The 19410-nt window shown below is 39.9% G+C and overlaps 1 protein-coding gene across 1 annotated transcript; it reads right to left on the bottom strand.

The window, feature by feature from the left end:
* Positions 1–3806: 3806 nt before the first annotated feature.
* On the bottom strand, positions 3807–18640 carry LOC103401249 (BEL1-like homeodomain protein 4). The gene is made up of 5 exons (XM_029094326.2): positions 18319–18640; positions 8926–10398; positions 7403–7788; positions 6378–6438; positions 3807–4579 (listed from the first exon to the last, which is right to left on the bottom strand). Exons 2-5 carry the CDS (start codon positions 10288–10290, stop codon positions 3932–3934), a joined length of 2460 nt encoding a protein of 819 aa, XP_028950159.2. The 5' UTR covers positions 10291–10398; positions 18319–18640; the 3' UTR covers positions 3807–3931.
* Positions 18641–19410: the final 770 nt, after the last annotated feature.

Here is a 19410-nt window from a genome sequence, read left to right as displayed (position 1 = left end):
GCTAGCTAGAAGGTTTGAAACTGGTTTAAAAGTCGTCCACTTTGCGCGACGAATGTGACGTCACGCAAAATAGGTTTGCGTGGCGAATGAGACATTCGTCACACAAAGGTCATTTGTGCGACGCAATTTTGCTTCCTACAATATTTTGGCGCGAAACCAAGGATGTTTACCGTTTTTTTTCCAAACATTGCGTGACGAAGGTCTATGTACGTCGTGCAAAACGTTTTGCGCGACGAAGCATAAAGTCAAGCAAAACAGTTTTGTTTGCGCACAAAATTTTTGGGTGACGCACGTACATCTCCGTCACACAAAATTGTTTTGCGCGACGTTATGCTTCGTCACGCAAAGTTCTGTCACGCAAAATTTCTTTGTGTGACGTTTTGTTGTCGCCATCGCACAAACATACTTTGCGCGACTGAATTTGCTTCGTCGCACAAGTTTCCATCACGCAAAACAGATTTTGTACTAGTGTTGGTTTGCAAATTTGGTTTAAAATTTTGGTTTCCCTAGGTACGTAGCTGCTTAATGATTAATTTGGACACCACATCTATACAACTTTGATTTTCAATTTGTAGTTGAAGGATTTTCTTTGTTGAACACCATTTCTGCACCAATGCCACTAGGTAACCGCTTAAGGATTAGTTACCAATGGAGAAAGAGAAAAAGATGCAGTTTGTTTTGACGATGTTCTGATAATATCAATCAAATAATGACAATGTAACATATCAAAGTACCGGAAGTTCATGATGGATATGGAATCTAGCTACGAATACCTCACTGAAAACATAGTAACGTCGATGAAATGTATTTAGAATCCACCTTGATAGCCAATTCAGGTCAAAGATATAGTAACGTCGATGTTGTATGGAACAAGATTAAGCGACCCTAGCTCGAAATGAACAATGATGGAAAATAAGTCAATATCCATAGCCATTTACTCTGAAATTAATTTGAAATGCAAAACCTCCCATAATTGCATCTCAATATATAATATGTGTTTAGAAAACTCAGTTCACTTCCTTTTACCAATCATAGACCAATCCAAGTATTCAACCGTCAATGGTATCTCTATCTATGCATGAGAAGGTAAATTTAGACAAACGTACTTAACCTCCTCTTAAAGGGGAAATCAATCAAGGAAAGCCTCTTGAAACTTGGAGCCACACTAAGATACTCCACATACAGTACCTTACACATCTACTCAAGTTGACAATATATCGACATGATTTAAACTCAACTTCACGTCTACGTGCAGTTCTCACACCATGTGGTTCTATACAACACTACAAAAATAAAAAAAAATAAAAACCTTGTCAGACATAAATTTTTTGTTATTAGGTCAAATGGGTTTTCGTTGTCTAAAACTTTAGGCCGTTGGGAAATGTTGGTTGCGCAAAAGCCATCACTTGAACTCTTACCCGACGAAAAGAAGTTATTTGCCGAGAAAATTGAGTTTGCCTGATGAAAGAAGTCATTGGGTAATGGTGTATTGACCGCCTTAATCTGATGAAAATATCTTACTCGACAACGTCGTTTCGTCGCCTTACACCAAATTAAATACTCTTAAAATTTTGACCTGATGACATTTTCATCGGATAACTGTTTTAAACCAAAAAATAAAAGAAAATAAAAATTTGCTCAACAAATATTCGTCAAGCTAACCTTTTTATTATTTTTTTTGTGAATATATTCGGTATTAAAACAATATTTAATGTAAATAATTTATTTAATTCTAATTATATCAATCTAAAATACTAAATTAATGGAAACTTTAAAACAATATTTAATTACATTCAAAATAAAATTGTTCTTGCCACTTAGTACTAAGGTCTAGTGGTATTCTTTTTCACTTGTAAGTGAGAGGTCTTAGGTTCGATTCTTGCCAAATGTGAAATTTGAACCAGATTATTGTCAGCCCATTGTGATGCTAAGTCCATCCCCTCCCCTTAGTGAAGATAATGTCATTTGTTCAAAATAAAAATTTTTCTTACAATTATGTAAAGAAAAAAACTAAACGAGAACCTAAACTACTTGTGTGGTTGCTAAGGTCGTAGAGGAATGGTGCCTGAAGGTCACTTGAGGGCTCATGAATGCGAATGACAAAAGTTGAGATTGCTTTGGTTATTCGAGCAATGTACTGTCTGATATATTCGTTACGATAGAGCACATTTTCTCGTTGACGAGCACCTTTTTCTCTTAGGTGCGCCTCTTTTTCTTTTTGGCGCTCAACTTATTCTCATCAGCGCATTAGCTCTATCTCCACCTGGTACAATCTAGAAGACGTCTCGGTTGGAGGATGAGAGCTAGATGAATGAGAAGATCTTCAAGGTCCCAAAACTGACCCATTTATAAGCTGTGGACTTCTTTGTTTTTCTGTCACCCAACCCCGTCCAACAACAATTGTAAGACACATTTGGATCAGGTGTCAGATCTTCCATTAGGTTATCTGGTTGCTGCTAGGAGAGGTTGGCTAGGTACTTGTCCTTCTTCTATGTCATAGAAGTCTACAAGAAAAACTGAGAGAATCCAATTTATATTATCGATCATAATTTAAACATTGTTTATTGTAATGAAATTTAAATCTAAAACGTAGAACGAAACACTTTACATAAATGTCGTCTTCAACCTAGTTGCCATAATTGGCATGCGTAACCCCCCAAACCTCCACTTCCGGCAAATGCAAACCACTCATTCGCCATTCCTCGGCCCAGTAAGATAAGAGTTGAGAATTTGAGTGATGAAGGTACAACTTCTTCTCTCATTACCTAATCTGAATGTTTGTTTTTAGTGATTTTTAGCGTATCTGATCTCGAAGTATATACAAATAAGTTTGATGGTTGGATTGTGGAAACTAGTTTTAGAATGCGAAATTCATCGAAGGAATTTAATATGCCAAACATGTCTCTCACTTTATATATCCACTTACCCAAAACAGAACCCTAAAACTAATTAAGCCTTTGCGTGATAGAACCTTTTATGGTTCGTTAGGCAAGATTTCACGCACTACACGCCATTTTTTCCCTTTGCGCCAAATGTTTGCCTGACGAAATTAAGGACTCTTGCCCGACCAAATGTCTCTGTCAAGCAAAACCCTTGACAAAACCCTAAATGTTGACCATGTTTGCTCGACCAACTTAAATTTTTGTTGAGTAAAACAACTTGACCCAACGAATTTGGGTTCGTCAGGCAAAATTTTGTAGGCAATAGTAATTTCTGGTAGTGCTAGTATTTAGATTTTTGGCTAGCTATAACATTTACAAATCAATCATAAATTTATTGTTTGTTGTTGAATACTCAATCATGGAGGATGGATTAAGGGAAATAATTTCGCACTTATTTCCCCCTTCTACATGCTCCTATCTATTTTTGTTCATTGATTCTCCTTTAATTTATTTGATTAAAAAATCAGAAATAAATAAAATTGTGTAGAGGGAGAATAGGAGTATGCGAAAATATGTATGATCATAATAGTTATCCCTTCATTAGCCAATTTATATGATGAATATATAGTGCAAAGTAACTCTCCTTCCCCTTCTCAAAATATGATTTAATTTCATGATATTATTCTAGTACATACCTCCTATCAAGGTACCTGACCAAATTAAAGTACATAGAGTTTAAAAAGAAGAAACAAAAATTCCAAAACCATCTACAATACAATTACAATAGACCCCAACTAATTACTTAATGCTACTTTTCTCACCGTGTATCTTTCTTCATAGAATGGAAGGTGTATAGATATATAATTATAATATATATATATATATATATATATATATAGAGAGAGAGAGAGAGAGAGAGAGAGATGAAATTAAAAGAATATTGAAAAAAAGATAAAGAAACTAATTAAAGATGTTTTTTCTTTTCTTTTTACTGTTGTCTATAGAAGTTTGATATATTACTCAATGAAGAGAAGTGGCTGATTAATTGCTTAACAGCCCCCGAAGTCCCTAATGGAGAAAGAAGAAGAATTCTTGTCGGGCATATTGCTTCCACCACCACCACCAGCATGGCGGAGCCCTAGAGTGAGTGACACGTCACCAGCTGCCGTGGTGGTCCCGAAGCTTGTAAGCGTAGAAGAACCGATATTACTACTATTTGGATGATCATGATGAGCTGCAATATTTGCATTACCCGAGGTGGTCCCATAGCTGCGACACGTGTCGTCGGCAGCCGCGGCGGTGAAGCACTGGGAAGCAGGCGGCGCCACCGCAGAGGAGGTGGTGGTGGCCATCATGGGGTGGTGCTGCTGCTGTTGCTGATGCCTATTGATTGCTATGAGTGAAGAGTCGTTTTCAGAGGCATTGATATCGGATCTTTTGCCTGTTGGCGAATTTGTTGTTGGTGGTGGTGTCGTGGCAGTTGTCATTGTAGGCGTTGGAGTTTGTGCAGAGAAGCCAGCATTGTCGTTACGTTCTCTCTCTTGATCTGCTGTTGCACTAACAGCTCCTCCTCCTCCTCCTCCTCCTCCTCCTCCTCCTCCTACTTCTTCTTCTTCTTCATTGGCTTCTTGCTGGTACATCTCTTCCACCATGGGTTTCCACAATCGAACCCTAGCATTTATGAACCAATTTGAGACCTGCTTTCAAAACCAAATCACTTTATTATTAAGGTCATGCATCAACGTTATTAATGCAATTAATCAGTCTCTCGATTTTATAAGTCAAACGATGGGTTTATCAACGTCCAGTTCCGTTTCAATAAATTGACATGTGTAAGTTTTTCAACACATATTATTGTATTATTAAATCATGATGTCACATGGCAATGAACTAATTTCATATAAGTTGTTCTACTACCAATACTGATTGATCACTATATATGATGCCAAAAATGCATATTTTATTATAACAAGTATTGTTGTACGTTGTAGTAAGATTTGATTAAAGGCTGCATGTGGTCCAATGTCTTAGGAGATAGAGTGTTGGGTTTTCACTCATGCATCATAAATTCGAAACTCCACCTCCTCTAACTTATTGTCATAGTTTCGAACCTCCCTCACCTTAGTAATAATAATTTTATTTTAAAGAAAAAGATTTGATTAAAGGCCAAGCATCTAGGTTAGTTACTTAGCAAGCATGTAAAATTACAACACAAAGTTTGATGGACAATCTGGCAATAAAAAATAATTATTTTGATAGACTATCTGGGCAAAAAAAATTTATTCATCACGTGCTAAATTTTCACATGTTATCATCGTTTTTCTCTATAAAGGTGAGATAAAAACTACCTCCAAATTATGACATGTTTTAAGATTTTTGTAACTAATATGTTTTGGCTTTTCAAGCAAACAATGAAAACCACATTTTTTTTTGTCAAATAAACCACATTGAAGTGAAGAAAAAACATAATCAATGCAAAAGACACTACTTAGTAACATTGCTAAAGCTTACTATGTTTAAAGACCTAATGATGAAACAATAGATGAACTTGCCATAGTTAATTAAAGATATTATGAATAGATTTGATTTGCTATGACCCATTGAAGTGGGAGCATTTATTTTGTCTTTTAACTTAAGGTTCTTGAATGATAAGATGTGGTAGGGAAGGTGTCATTTGATGTGAGTGTGTGTGAGTGAGAGAGAGAGAGAGAGAATCAAAGTTGCAAACTCTCATGTCTCATCTGTTATGTACCTGCATCGCACAACTCTTTTTTATTGTCTGTAGGTGTGGGGTTGGTTTTCACTCTTATCAGATTTTATGTCAAGGAGCTAAAAGAATCCAAAGTTAAAGAAGAAAGAAATTTAACAAATAAAAAAGTTAAAAGAAGAAAGAAAGGGGCAGAGAAAACACATTGGCTTTCTTCAACAGAAAAGCTTAATTAGAAACCCAGAGAAATAAAATCCAAACCCATGTAAGTTCTTCTGAACCTACTGCTGGTCCCTTCCCTCCCATGATCCCATCTCGTCTTTCTATCTAGCTACCTATCATTTCCTTCTTTTTCGTTAACTCGACAGTCTATATATTATAGACTTTAACTTCATGCAAACACAGGAGCCCTTTCTTAGCAAGATTTCCTTTATACAGTAGCAAAAACGAAATGGTAAATATCCCAGAGGGACAATGCATTTAACGTATAGGACCCTCAGATACTGAAGAAAAAAATGAATGAAACAATGAACCATATAAGAGTTTTGGATAGTGAATACATAGTCCCTAAATGTTCATTTACCGTAGTATGTATTAACTTATATAGGGAATTGTTATTAGCATTCTAAAAATATTATTCTATACTCCTTATAAGTCTATCTCTCTTTCTAATTATAAAAAATTTAAAATGTTAATTGAGATTTTTAAAATATCAATAATAATTTCCTATATATATATATATATATGCGCGCGCGCACACAAGATGAAGCCAAAACTAAAATAATTACCTGATTTCGGGATAGTCCAGTCTGTCGAGCCAACAGATGCTTATCAGCATCGCTTGGATACCTGAGAAAGAGACCAGAAAAGAAAATGACATCAGTGTCCTTGCCTGAACCGTATAAAGAGATAGTCTGCTTTCTCATTCTGTACCCCTAAGCCTACATGAGATTAAAAAATATTTCTTTTTTTTCCCTCTGCATGGGCGTGAGAATCTAAGACAAGAAGATATCAGTCCCGATCGATCGCTACCTAGCTCAGCTCATCAGCGCTTGACCTGTGCCACCACAACAACTAGACCTAACAGAGTAGCTATCTTCGACTGTACAATCTCCTCTCTTTCTCTCTCGTATTTTTCTAAGAGAGAGAGAAAGACATGATGAAGCTTTAGTGAATTAATGCATTTTCTTTTCCACAGCTTTTGGCTGACTACACAACATCCCAAGTAATTACGACGCACTTTTAGCACTAATCAGAACAGACTTGTACGTAGCTTGACTTAATTAGTTAACTAGTTAATGATATCAGTACCTATCATAAATAAAAGACTTACGTTACTTGGACTAATTTCGACCAAAACAAAACACTACTTAGACTAATTTAAGTAATGTTTCATTACTATATTTATGTTTTCACCTAGACATTTATGTTACGTAATTATAAGTAAAAATCAACATGATCAATAGTCTAAATGACAGCTAAAAAATTTACTATGCAAAGCATTGTCTTATCATATATAGAGAGTGTCGATAACTAGACACATATACTAATTACATTGCTAGCACAAAATCTAATACAGACATGTCCCACACACATGATGAGAGCGCACACCTCTATTTTAAAACATATATATCAACAATTGTAGTCATTTTGCGTGTGCTTAAATATCATTTTTAACTTTGATAGACTGTTAACTTGATAGTGTGCTTTGAAATAAGAGTTTCCTAAGTAATAGTTGATGACGGTCATTTTCATAAACTATATATCATAATAAGCAAGTAAAGCTAAAAGAGTATGGTGAAAGGCAACGCACGGGTGAAGAAAATGCTCAAAAAGCCAGGCTCTCAAGATGCTGACTGAGCGTTCCGGCAGGCCCCGTTGGGGCCTCCAAGCTTCTTGTTCCATCATGCCCATTTGATGAAATGCTCTTTGCTGTCTTAGGCTTTGCTCTAGAAGCTTCAGCCTTGGGGTCTCTCCTTTGGTTATTCCTGAGGTTCCCGCACCATCTTTCTCTCCAAGTAGCTCACAGCTGTGCTTCAACTGTGCCGTGACCGTGTCCTTTAGGCACCGAAAATGTCTTGACATGGCCTTTTGAGCTAAGGCTGTGTACGGCACCGCCGCTCCGAAACCCATCACCAGATCGAATGCGTTTACCACCATCTGCATTTGTTCGCAGTAGTGATTGTACCTTCGATCCACCTGCAACCATGCACATGTAATCGACATTAACTATACATGTAAGTATTAAATGCAAATGTCGGAGTTACTAGCAAGTCACAATCTCTTGAGGCCTTAAATGTTCACATTTTTAAGAAGTTGGAGTGACTTGATGGCTTGAAATAAACATAAACAAAAACAAAAACAAACAGAAATAAATTAAATCATGTATAATATGCGACTTAATTTAAAGATCAATTTTCATGGTTAATTAATCTTCCTCCTCAACCAACAAAAGGTTTTGACAAAAGAAGGCAACATGCATGTTGATAGTAACTAAGCAACTTTAGAAGCAGATAAGAAGTCTAGATCATGTTAGATTAGAGAAGGTAGTTACAAAGTGTAACAAAAGAAAACAAGAAGGTGACTAAAACAAGAAAAGTTGAGTACGAGAAAATTAAAACATAAGAAATGAGAGTGTAACAGTCATATCAAATGAGAGAGAGAGAGAGAGAGTTGGTCTTCTTATTTTCAGAGTATTATAATTAAGCTACAATTTTTTTTTTTTTGAGAAGGATGTTTTTTTATCTTGATTAAAGAAGAGAGCAAATGCATATATCAAATTAGTGGTACGGCAAAAAAATGATTGTTAATTCCAACTATAAAAATATTATTTACATATACAAAACTTACACACTTTTTGATATAAAAAAAAAAAAAACAGGGTCAATTAATTAATTAAGTTATAATACCAATGGCTTCCTCGAAAAATTACTATGTACGGTATGATCATAACCCAGAGAGGCACTCACATACATAAATATCTTCCTATACGTAATATGATGATATGAAGCTAAGTATAAACCATATGATTGATTGATTGATTAATGGTCTGCCCGATCAAAATAATGTTGGTTATTGCTAGGCACATACTTACCTATAAGTAGTAGTTTTTCACTTTTTCCTCGATCCTAATTAAACATAAATCCAAAATGTACACTAGCATAAAGCTAGCACCAATCCCATTTTGACCAGTGTAATATATTATCATTTTAATAAATAATTGTAAGTGGCCGGAATTTTCTGTGTTTGTCCCGCTGACTCGGGAGGAAAAAAAAAAAACAATGAGGTCTTCAATAAAAAAGGAGAAGTCTTTGAAGAGAGAGAGAGATTACATGCCTCATCAAGCATGGACAGTAGTTTGACTTTCCTTCGTTGATGTTCAATCCTATCAGCGGCTGATAACGGAGGCACATCCTTTGATAAAGATGAAGAGGTACCACCGCCGCTGCCACTAGTGTCAGCTGGATTGGAACTAGGGTTTGTGGTGGTGTTATGCCTACCACTAGTACTACCACCAAACTTGCTCTTCTTGAGCTGACCCCTCCCTACACTGCAAAACTCTTCCAACAATTCTTGGGCAGCCTTCACATACTTGGAGTTCCTCAACACGTTCACAACTCCGAACGATGATGACGACGACCCGAAACCGACATGATGACCGCCTACAACGCCACCTTGCTGCAAACTATGCAATGCCTGATGATGGTAGGAAACCAAATTCTTGTATTGAGTATTAGACCCTTGATGTTGATGATCTCCTTGATTATTGTAATACAATAAGCTACTAGCACTCTCTGATCCCATCCCGAATTCGTTAGCTTTTGCTGCCTCCAAGTGCTGCAAAGAAGTTGATAGAGACAATGAAAGTCCTTGGCCTTCCACAACCCCACCAATTTCACCACCGCCGCCAGCGGTATTGCCTCCTTCTTCATGGCCTTGATGACTCTCAGGAACCCAAGTGAATTGACCAAAAGCCGCTCCTCCGGACGCGGCGGCAAACCCTTGGAGTGAATTGGTGGTGGTGGTGGATGGATTTGGAAGCAACATGTGAAGGGTGGAAGAAGTGGTGTGAGAAGGAGGACGAGAAGGCGATCTTGGTTGTGATGGGTTCATTAGGAAAAGCTGCATGGCTGCCGCTGAGTCTGCATTAATTGTTGAAATCTGGGGATGGTGCTGATTTTTTGAATCTCCCAATGGTCCCAGCCCACCACCACCCACTCTTCCGTACCAGTCGGCCGCAGCAGACACGGCAGCAGTCTGTTGCGGCTGAGGCATCATCCGATAGTTGGTTGACATTGGATGCCCTAGTAGTTCGGCAGCCCCAGCAGGGCCGCTGCCTGGAGGGTAATTGAACATCTCAGACAACATGCCGGCGGTTTCATATGCTGGGAGGCCACTGGATTCTTCCTCGTCTAGGCCAACAAGTGGCGACGGGGCAGGGGTTTCGAAGCCTTGCACCCTCAGCTTTTCCCTCCGGATCTGCTGTGCCAAGTGGTGTTGTTGCTGCCGCTGTTGTTCTTGGTGGCTTGTCATAGCAGATCTCTCGAAGCCATTGGAGAAGGTAAAGATGCCTTGGTGGTAGTCTTGGGACATAGAATTAAGAGGATTGTAGTAGTTTTCTGAATCAATTGAGTGGTGGTGGTGATGAAGATTTGCCTTTGATGGCGGTGGTGGGAGTGGCGGTAAAGTTGCTATGCCCATATTATAAAACTAGTACTGATCTTCTTCCTCATCATATTTCTCTCTCTCTCTCTCTTCTTCACCTTGTTGCCTTCGTACTCACTTCCCTCTCTTTTCACACTTGATTTACTGTTCAATTCAGAATGGATCGGTGAGACACACGCAAAAAACAAACAATACCCGTCATGGAAGAGTACTTTGAGTACTCATTAATTCATGAAGCTGATTAAATATAGAAATAAGAGAAGAATTATTATAAACAATATATATAGTAATAGAGAGAGAGAGAGAGTAGAAGGGAATGATGAAATGGTTAGTACTACTACTACTCTTTGTTGGTGGTGTTCTTTAGTTTTTGTTTTCTCTTTTCATCTGTACTTTTATCATTTTCGGATTTGTTCATCACCATCATCAACTCCGCCTATGTATCTTACATTGCCGGTCCCAAGCCCGGATAAAGGAGGAGGGGGAGGGCGTCAGGTAGTCGACAGCCGGCACTCCATGATCACGTCGAATCCTTATGAAAATGAATCCAGAACAAAATCGCGCTAAAGCTAGGGCGTCACCCGTAAGTGGCGCGCTGTGTGGCCCGAGCACAGTGATAAATGAGCAAGGGTCGCTGTATCTCCATCGGCACCCGGATGCAGTGTTAAATGAGCAAGGGGGCCATAGAAACTTCTTTTCGAACGACTCCACTCAAAGTTGTTTGGGAGCATATGCTCCTATCAACTTTACACGGGACACACAAAAGAAGTACTTTGATCCTATTAGACGGGGGAGGGTGAAGAAGCTAGGACAGAAGGGTAGAGTTCAAGAGAGCAAAATGCGTTTAGGAACGTGGAATATAGGAACCTTAACGGGAAAATCTATGGAAGTAGTGGAAGTTATGGTGAGGAGAAGGATAAATATTATGTGCCTACAAGAAACTAAGTGGGTTGGTAGTAAGGCAAAGGATCTAGAAAACTCAGGGTTTAAACTTTGGTATTCGGGCACAAATAGAACGAGAAACGGTGTTGGCATCATCGTGGACAAGACCTTGACACAAGATGTTGTAGATGTCAAGAGGGTAGGAGATAGAATCATGGCAATCAAGATTGTAATAGGACAAGAACTTATCAATGTGATTAGTGCGTACGCACCTCAAGTAGGGTTGGATAAGAGTTCGAAGGAGAAATTTTGGGAAGACCTTGGAGACTTGGTGCAAGGAATTGCTCAGACGGAGAAGTTATTTATAGGAGGAGATTTAAATGGACACGTGGGCAGGGAGACAGGCAACTATGGAGGTTTCCATGGTGGCCATGGTTTTGGGGAGAGAAACGAGGATGGGGAAGCTATCTTGGATTTTGCAATGGCATATGATCTCTTCTTAGCCAACACCTTCTTTAAGAAGAGAGAAGAACATGTGATCACCTACAAGAGTGGGTCGTCAAAAACACAAATAGATTTTCTCCTAATGAGGAAAGGAGATCGTATAACTTGTAAGGATTGCAAAGTTATACCAGGAGAGAGCGTGGCTAATCAACATCGCTTGTTGGTGATGGATGTACATATCAAAAGAGTGAGACAAAAGAACAAGACTTGGAAGTGCCCAAGGACTAGATGGTGGAATCTAAAAGAAGAAAAACAAGTCATTTTCAAAGAGAAAGTAATCACCCAGTGTGTGTGGGATAGAGAGAGGGAAGCTAGCCAAATGTGGGATTCCATGGCTAGTTGTATTCGAAAAGTAGCAAAAGAGGTATTAGGAGAGTCCAAAGGTTTTGCCCCACACCAAAAGGAATCTTGGTGGTGGAATGAGGAGGTACAAACAAAGGTGAAGGCTAAGAAGGAATGTTGTAAAGCCTTATACAAGGATAGGACCGATGAAAATGGTGAAAGGTATAGAAAAGCGAAGCAAGAAGCGAAGAAAGCTGTGAGAGAAGCTAAGTTAGCGGCTTATGACGATATGTATAAGCGACTAGATACCAAAGAAGGAGAGTTGGATATCTATAAATTAGCTAGAGCAAGGGAAAAGAAGACAAAGGACCTAAACCAAGTGAGGTGCATCAAGGATGAGGATGGAAAGGTTCTTGCTACAGAGAACGCGGTTAAAGACAGATGGAAAGGTTATTTTCATAATCTTTTCAATGAAGGACATGAAAGGAGTGCTTCTTTAGGGGAGTTGAGTAACTCAGAAGAGTGTAGAAACTACTCTTTTTATCGTAGAATCCGGAAGGAAGAAGTGGTTGTAGCTTTGAAGAAGATGAAGCATAGAAAAGCAGTAGGCCCAGACGATATACCAATCGAAGTGTGGAAAGTTTTGGGAGAGACAGGTATAACATGGCTCACTGACCTTTTCAATAGGATTTTGAAAACGAAGAAGATGCCAAATGAGTGGCGAACGAGCACTTTGGTGCCGATCTACAAGAATAAGGGTGACGTACAAAATTGCATGAACTATAGGGGTATTAAGCTAATGAGTCATACAATGAAGCTCTGGGAGAGAGTCATTGAGCATAGATTGAGGCAAGAGACACGGGTTTCGGACAACCAATTCGGGTTCATGCCAGGGCGCTCAACCATGGAGGCAATCTATCTCTTACGAAGATTGATGGAAAGATATAGAGATGGGAAAAAGGATTTACACATGGTCTTTATAGATTTGGAAAAAGCGTATGATAGGGTCCCAAGAGACATTCTTTGGAGGATTTTAGAGAAGAAAGGAGTACGAGTAGCATATATCCAAGCTATAAAGGATATGTATGAAGGAGCAAAGACTGCCGTAAGAACTAATGAAGGACAAACCGAAAGCTTTCCCATAACTGTAGGATTACATCAAGGCTCATCCTTAAGTCCTTACCTTTTTGCGTTGGTAATGGATGAGTTAACAGGACATATTCAAGATGATATTCCTTGGTGTATGCTTTTCGCAGACGATATAGTGTTGATAGATGAAACTCAGGAAGGGGTAAATGCAAAGCTTAACCTTTGGAGAGAAGTGTTGGAATCTAAAGGTCTTCGCCTAAGCCGATCAAAGACAGAATATATGGAGTGCAAGTTCAGTGCAAATGGAGGCCAAAACGAGTTAGGGGTGAGGATCGGAGATCAAGAAATACCAAAGAGCGACCGTTTTCGTTACCTAGGATCTATCTTGCAAAAGAACGGAGAATTAGATGGAGATCTCAACCATAGAATACAAGCTGGATGGATGAAGTGGAAGAGTGCATCCGGCGTGTTGTGTGACCGCCGTATGCCACTGAAGCTCAAGGGAAAATTTTATAGGACGGCAATAAGGCCAGCGATGCTGTATGGCACAGAATGTTGGGCGGTGAAGCATCAACACATACACAAAATGGGTGTAGCGGAGATGAGGATGCTTCGTTGGATGTGTGGGCACACGAGAAAGGATAAGATTAAGAATGAGGATATCCGGGGTAAAGTAGGAGTAGCCGAAATTGAAGGCAAGATGAGAGAAAATCGGTTACGGTGGTTTGGACATGTGCAACGAAGGCCTACTGACGCTCCGATTAGAAGATGCGACTATGGGACAGAGGTTCAGGGCCGAAGGGGTAGAGGAAGACCTAGGAAAACTTTGGAAGAGACTCTAAGAAAAGACTTAGAGTACTTGGATCTAACGAAGGACATGACACAGGACCGAGCACAATGGCGTTCTAAGATTCATATAGCCGATCCCACTCAGTGACTTGGATTTTCCAAGTCTCCAATCGAGAAGTTTTCCTCACTCGGGAAATTAAGGGAACACTACCCCAACCTACATGCTCCACTCAGAAAGCTTCAACATACAAGCTTCAACAAAAGAAAATTCAAAGAACTTAGCGAAGAAGGTTTTGGTGTATTTAACACAATACGTTGAAATGAAGGAAAACTTATTTATTGATATCCCCGATAAGCTACAAATGTGTACATATACATGAGTCAAAATAAACAAACAAGAGGGAGCCTTCACAAGGGTTGCTTAGGAGAAGTCTCAGCAGTCGGTAGAGCCCCAGAAAGAGAAGGCACCGGAGGGGGATCATTCGGAACCTCAGTACTGGACAGAACCCTAGAAGGAGGAGGCATCAGAGGTTGATTATTTGGAGCTTCATTACGCGGTACAGCCCCAGAAGACGAAGGCAATAAATGCCTTTGGAACAAACCCACAAATCTCTGATGATCAAGTAAAACCTGACCATCAGTTTCCTTCATCTGGTCAAGCTTCCTCTTCATGTTTGTAGCATAGTCATGTGCGAGCCGGTGCAACTGTTTATTCTCATGCTTGAGCCCTCTAATCTCCTGTTTGAGACTCATCACCTCAGCCGCCAATGATTCAACTTGGCGGGTTCGAGCAAATAGGCGTTGGGCCATATTAGACACAGAACCTGCACACTGAACACTGAGAGCCAGCGAATCCTTAACAGCTAACTCATCAGACCGTTTGGAAAGTAGTCTGTTATCTTTGGGAGTGAGAAGGTTCCTGGCCACCACCGCAGCAGTCATATCATTCTTCATCACGGAATCCCCAACGGTAAGAGGACCAGTAGGGGAGACGAAGGATGGGCGCCATATGTTGTCTGGAGAAGGCGGGGCTGCCTCTTCAACAAGGTTCAAGTCAAAACGACGGTCGGAGGGGCCAGACATTTTCAAAGGTGTTGAAGAGAGAAGAGGTTGGACAAATCAAGATCTTAGAAGTGCAAGAATGGAGCTTCTACTGGTGGAGATTCAAGTGTGCTTTGGAACTTAATGCCAGCCCCTATAAAAATCTGCACTCGACGGATCTTCAGAAATCGAAGAGGCGCCTGCTCAGAAATCGAAGAGGCGTTTGCTTTCTCAAAAGCTGGGCTGCTTAGAGACCACGAGGGTTGATCTCAGAAATCGAAGAGGCGTTTGCTTTCTCAAAAGTTAGGCTGCTCAAAGACCACGAAGGCCGATCTCAGAAATCGAAGAGGCGCTCGCTTTCTCAAAAGCTGGGCTGCTCAGAGACCACGAGGGCCGATCTCAGAAATCGAAGAGGCACCTACTTTTCCAGCCTTGTCAGCACCTGTCACACGCACACTCAGCTTTGCGGAAATTATGGGCATTCTGTCGAAGACTTCTGAGGAAGTAGAAAACACATGAATCTTACTGTTCAATCACCCACTTCCCACACGCAACACTAGCTCATGGGTACCACAGATAACTTTGCCAAAGTTCTCTGCCAAAATTGAGCACGTAAAGCTTGCAGCTCCCACTACATCGCTCTGACCAAGAAAGGTAAAAGAATAGCAAAGAAACAGCACTAACAAAGTTTAGACCCATAAATTTTGAAGGTCTAGCTACCATATTATTACCCACAAGGGTAAAGGAACAGTACCACTGCTGGATAATTGGAAAGTCCCTGTGTGTCAACCTCTGTGCTTCGTGGCAAGGTAGACTAGTAAACATGCCCAACCTTTACTCACACTCGAGAAAACACTACCAATAAGATTGCTTGCTCCAAAATCGAAGAGGCACCGTCCTCCGAATCTCGAGAGCCAGACTCCCAACATGACTACTTTCTCAAAAATCGAAGAGAGGGTAAAGGAACAGTACCATTGCTGGATAATTGGAAAATCCTTGTGTGTCAACCTCTGTGCTTCGTGGCAAGGTAGACTAGCAAACATGCCCAACCTTTACTCACATTCGAGAAAACAGTCCCAACAAGATTGCTTGCTCCAAAATCGAAGAGGCACCGCCCTCCGAATCTCGAGAGCCAGACTCCCAACATGATTACTTTCTCAAAAATCGAAGTGATACTGCTCCCCGAATCTCGAGAGCCAGACCCCCATCATGATTGCTTTCTTAAAAATCGAAGATGCATCGTTCTCCGAATCAATCGAAGAGACGCTCGCTTTCTCAAAAGCTGGGCTGCTCAGAGACCACGAGGGCCGATCTCAGAAATCGAAGAGGCACCTACTTTTCTAGCCTTGTCAGCACCTGTCACACGCACACTCAGCTTTGCGGAAATTATGGGCATTCTGTCGAAGACTTCTCGAGAGCACAGACCACTTTTTCAAAGTGCTCTGACAGAGTTAAAACATGTGAAGCTGGCAGCTCCCACTACCGTGCTATGACCAAGCAGGGTAAAGGAATAGCATTACTACTTGTTGTTAGGGAGACTCCTATATATGTCGACCTCCATCCCCAACGGACAGGCAGACCTGCAAAAATGTTCAACCCTTCCTCATATTTGAGAGGGCACTCTCAACGAAGCCTTTCGAAATATTCAGCTTTCTTTCCCCCCGATAATACCTTTGCAAACAAGCTATACTAGAGCAAGAATATCTCATATCATCAGGGTTAAAAGCAAGAGTATCCCATATCATGCTTTTTCCCTGTCTTTTCCTTTGGCCTTGTTGTTACCTGCAAGACAAGGAGAAAGAGAGCAATCAGTCAGCACTTGGAATCAAGCTTCCAGCCAGGAACTGACTGCCTGGAACCCCTTACCTGATTACTTACCTGGCATTGCTCTCGAGTACTCATCTTCAACATCTTATGTTTCCAGGGAAGATACCGCATCTGCTTGAGGAACAGATAGGGCAAGTGCGAAGGATACAAGGAAGCATGTGGAGACAAGCGTAACAGCACACGTGCCGATACATCCATTACTCTGTCAAAAGCAAAAGTATCCCATATCAGCAGGGTCGAACGTACTCTAGATTTGATGGACTTGTTTTGACCCTCAAATTCTTCAGTCGGCTCTGGAGGAAACCAGAAAACCCTCCAGCTCAGTTCAAGAATAAGCCTGTGGAAAGTTACTTCTTCAAAAGCAAAAGTATCCCATATCATCTCTTCTCATCTTTCTTCTCTTTATCCTTCATGCTGCTGCAAGATGGGGAGAAGGTGAACAATCAGCCGGAGCTCTGATTGCTTACCTTGTCTGTCACCTCTTTCAGCAGATCCTCTAGCTCGGCGACTTGGGAGACTCCTACTACATGGTTTGTATCGCGCTTGACCAAGCCTGAAACTACAAGTAAGCTTCAAGTGAAATTGATACATTACCTTGTGCATCTCCACTAGTTAAAGATACCACCCCTGGATGGAGGAAGAGTACTTCCAGAGAAGATGCCACATCTACCTATGAGACAGATAAGGCAAGTCAAGACGATACCACACTCCGATACTTAGAAGTTTCGTGATTACGAGATCATTCTCGCACAATTTTTCCTAATGTCATTTGTACTAAATCATTCACTTGTACTCACTAAAGGAGAGCTTGAACCTATGTACTTGTGTAAACCCTTCACAATTAATGAGAACTCTTCTATTCCGTGGACGTAGCCAATCTGGGTGAACCACGTACATCTTGTGTTTGCTTTCCTATCTCTATTCATTTATATACTTATCCACACTAATGACCGGAGCAATCTAGCGAAGATCACAAAAAGCGACCGTTTTTGCTGCCTAGGATCTATCTTGCAAGAGAACGGAGAATTAGATGGAGATCTCAACCATAGAATACGACCTGGACGGATGAAGTGTAAGAGTGCATCCGGCGTGTTATGTGACCGTCGTAGGCCACTGAAGCTCAAGGAAAAATTTTATAGGACGACAATAAGGCCAACGATGTTGTATGGCACAGAATGTTGGACGGTGAAGCATCAACACGTACACAAAATGGGTGTAGCGGAGATGAGGATGCTTCGTGGGATGTGTGGGCACACGAGAAAGGATAAGATTGGGCATGAGGATATCCGAGGTAAAGTAGGAGTAGCCGAAATTGAAGGAAAGATGAGAGAAAATCGGTTCCGGTGATTTGGACATGGGCAAAGAAGGCCGACTGACGCTCCGGTTCGAAGATGTGACTACGGGACAGAGGTTCAGGGCCGAAGGGGTAGAGGAAGACCTAGGAAAACTTTAGAAGAGACTCTAAGAAAAGACTTAGAGTACTTGGATCGAACAGAGGACATGACACAAAACCGAGCGCAATGGCGTTCTAGGATTCATATAGCCGACCCCACTTAGTGGGAAAAGGCTTTGTTGTTGTTGTTGTTGTTGTGTTCATCACCATCATCATCATCTAGTATATTTATATGCACATATATAATATATATATACCTCTAGGAGTTGCAGAGTATGAAAGGATGTAAAGCTCTCAGAGACATCGTTTTCCCTTCTGTGGTATTGAAAGCTTCTTGAATTCCTCTCTCCCTCTCACACTTGTTTGTGTTGTCGCTCTGTCTGTCGTCTGTCTTTCTCTTTCTCCTTTTTTGCTCTTTGCAGCGAGTGTTTTTGCAATCACCTTCAACCCTTCCGAAAAAAAGAGGCGGTAGCAAGAGAGGGAGTGTTTTGTCTGCAAATATAAAAATAAAATGGTGGCTTTCTTTGGGAGAGCAACAAACAAAAAGAGAAAGAGAAGCGGTCGCTATTCTTCTACTTCATCAGCTCCTATTCTTTTCCACACCAGTATTATATATATTTATTTATGCTTCTATTCGCCTAAAACTTTTTAAAATCATTAAAAGAATATCATTACATATCAAACAAATTTGGAAAAAGGATGAAACTTAATTTATAGACTTTTGTTTCCAATGACCCTAATGTCCTCCATTTGAAATGTAATGGTTGAGGCTACTTTCGTCCAATAAAAAAATGGAAGTCATGGCCTCATGAGTGTGCTAAAATTCGAGAAATTGGTCAAAATAATTATTTTTCAAATTCAATTTTGACAAAAGGGCTCAAATATCAATAATATTTTGAAAAATTAATTATCTCAGTTTTTTTTTGTTAGCCTAAAAAAAAACTGAGATAATTAACTTTTCAAAATATTATTGATATTTGAACCCCTTTGTCAAAATATGATTATTTTGTAGCCAATATCTGATCTTTATATCCTTAATATCTTATTAATATATATGCAATATTTGATTGTTATGTCATTGGTATATGAAATTTGATTATTTCTTTAAAACTTAGTTATATTTTTAATATTTTTAATGTATATTAGGAAATGATTATAATATTTTCATGTATTTAATATTATTTATGTGAATATATGTATTTAATACAATTAAGATGGTTATTGCACAAAATAAATATAAGTATCGTAGACAAATCTGTAGAGTAAGGCAATTTGTTAAGATAATATGTTCTATTGAACTCACGTTTGAATCATTTTTTTCTTTTCGTTTTAGTAATTAAAATTTCTCC

This window comes from Malus domestica, chromosome 15 (genome assembly GCF_042453785.1).
Source record: "Malus domestica chromosome 15, GDT2T_hap1".
Taxonomy (NCBI): Eukaryota; Viridiplantae; Streptophyta; class Magnoliopsida; order Rosales; family Rosaceae; genus Malus; species Malus domestica.
Note: the sequence above shows the minus strand (reverse complement) of the source record. Positions and strands in the feature narration are given on the sequence as shown.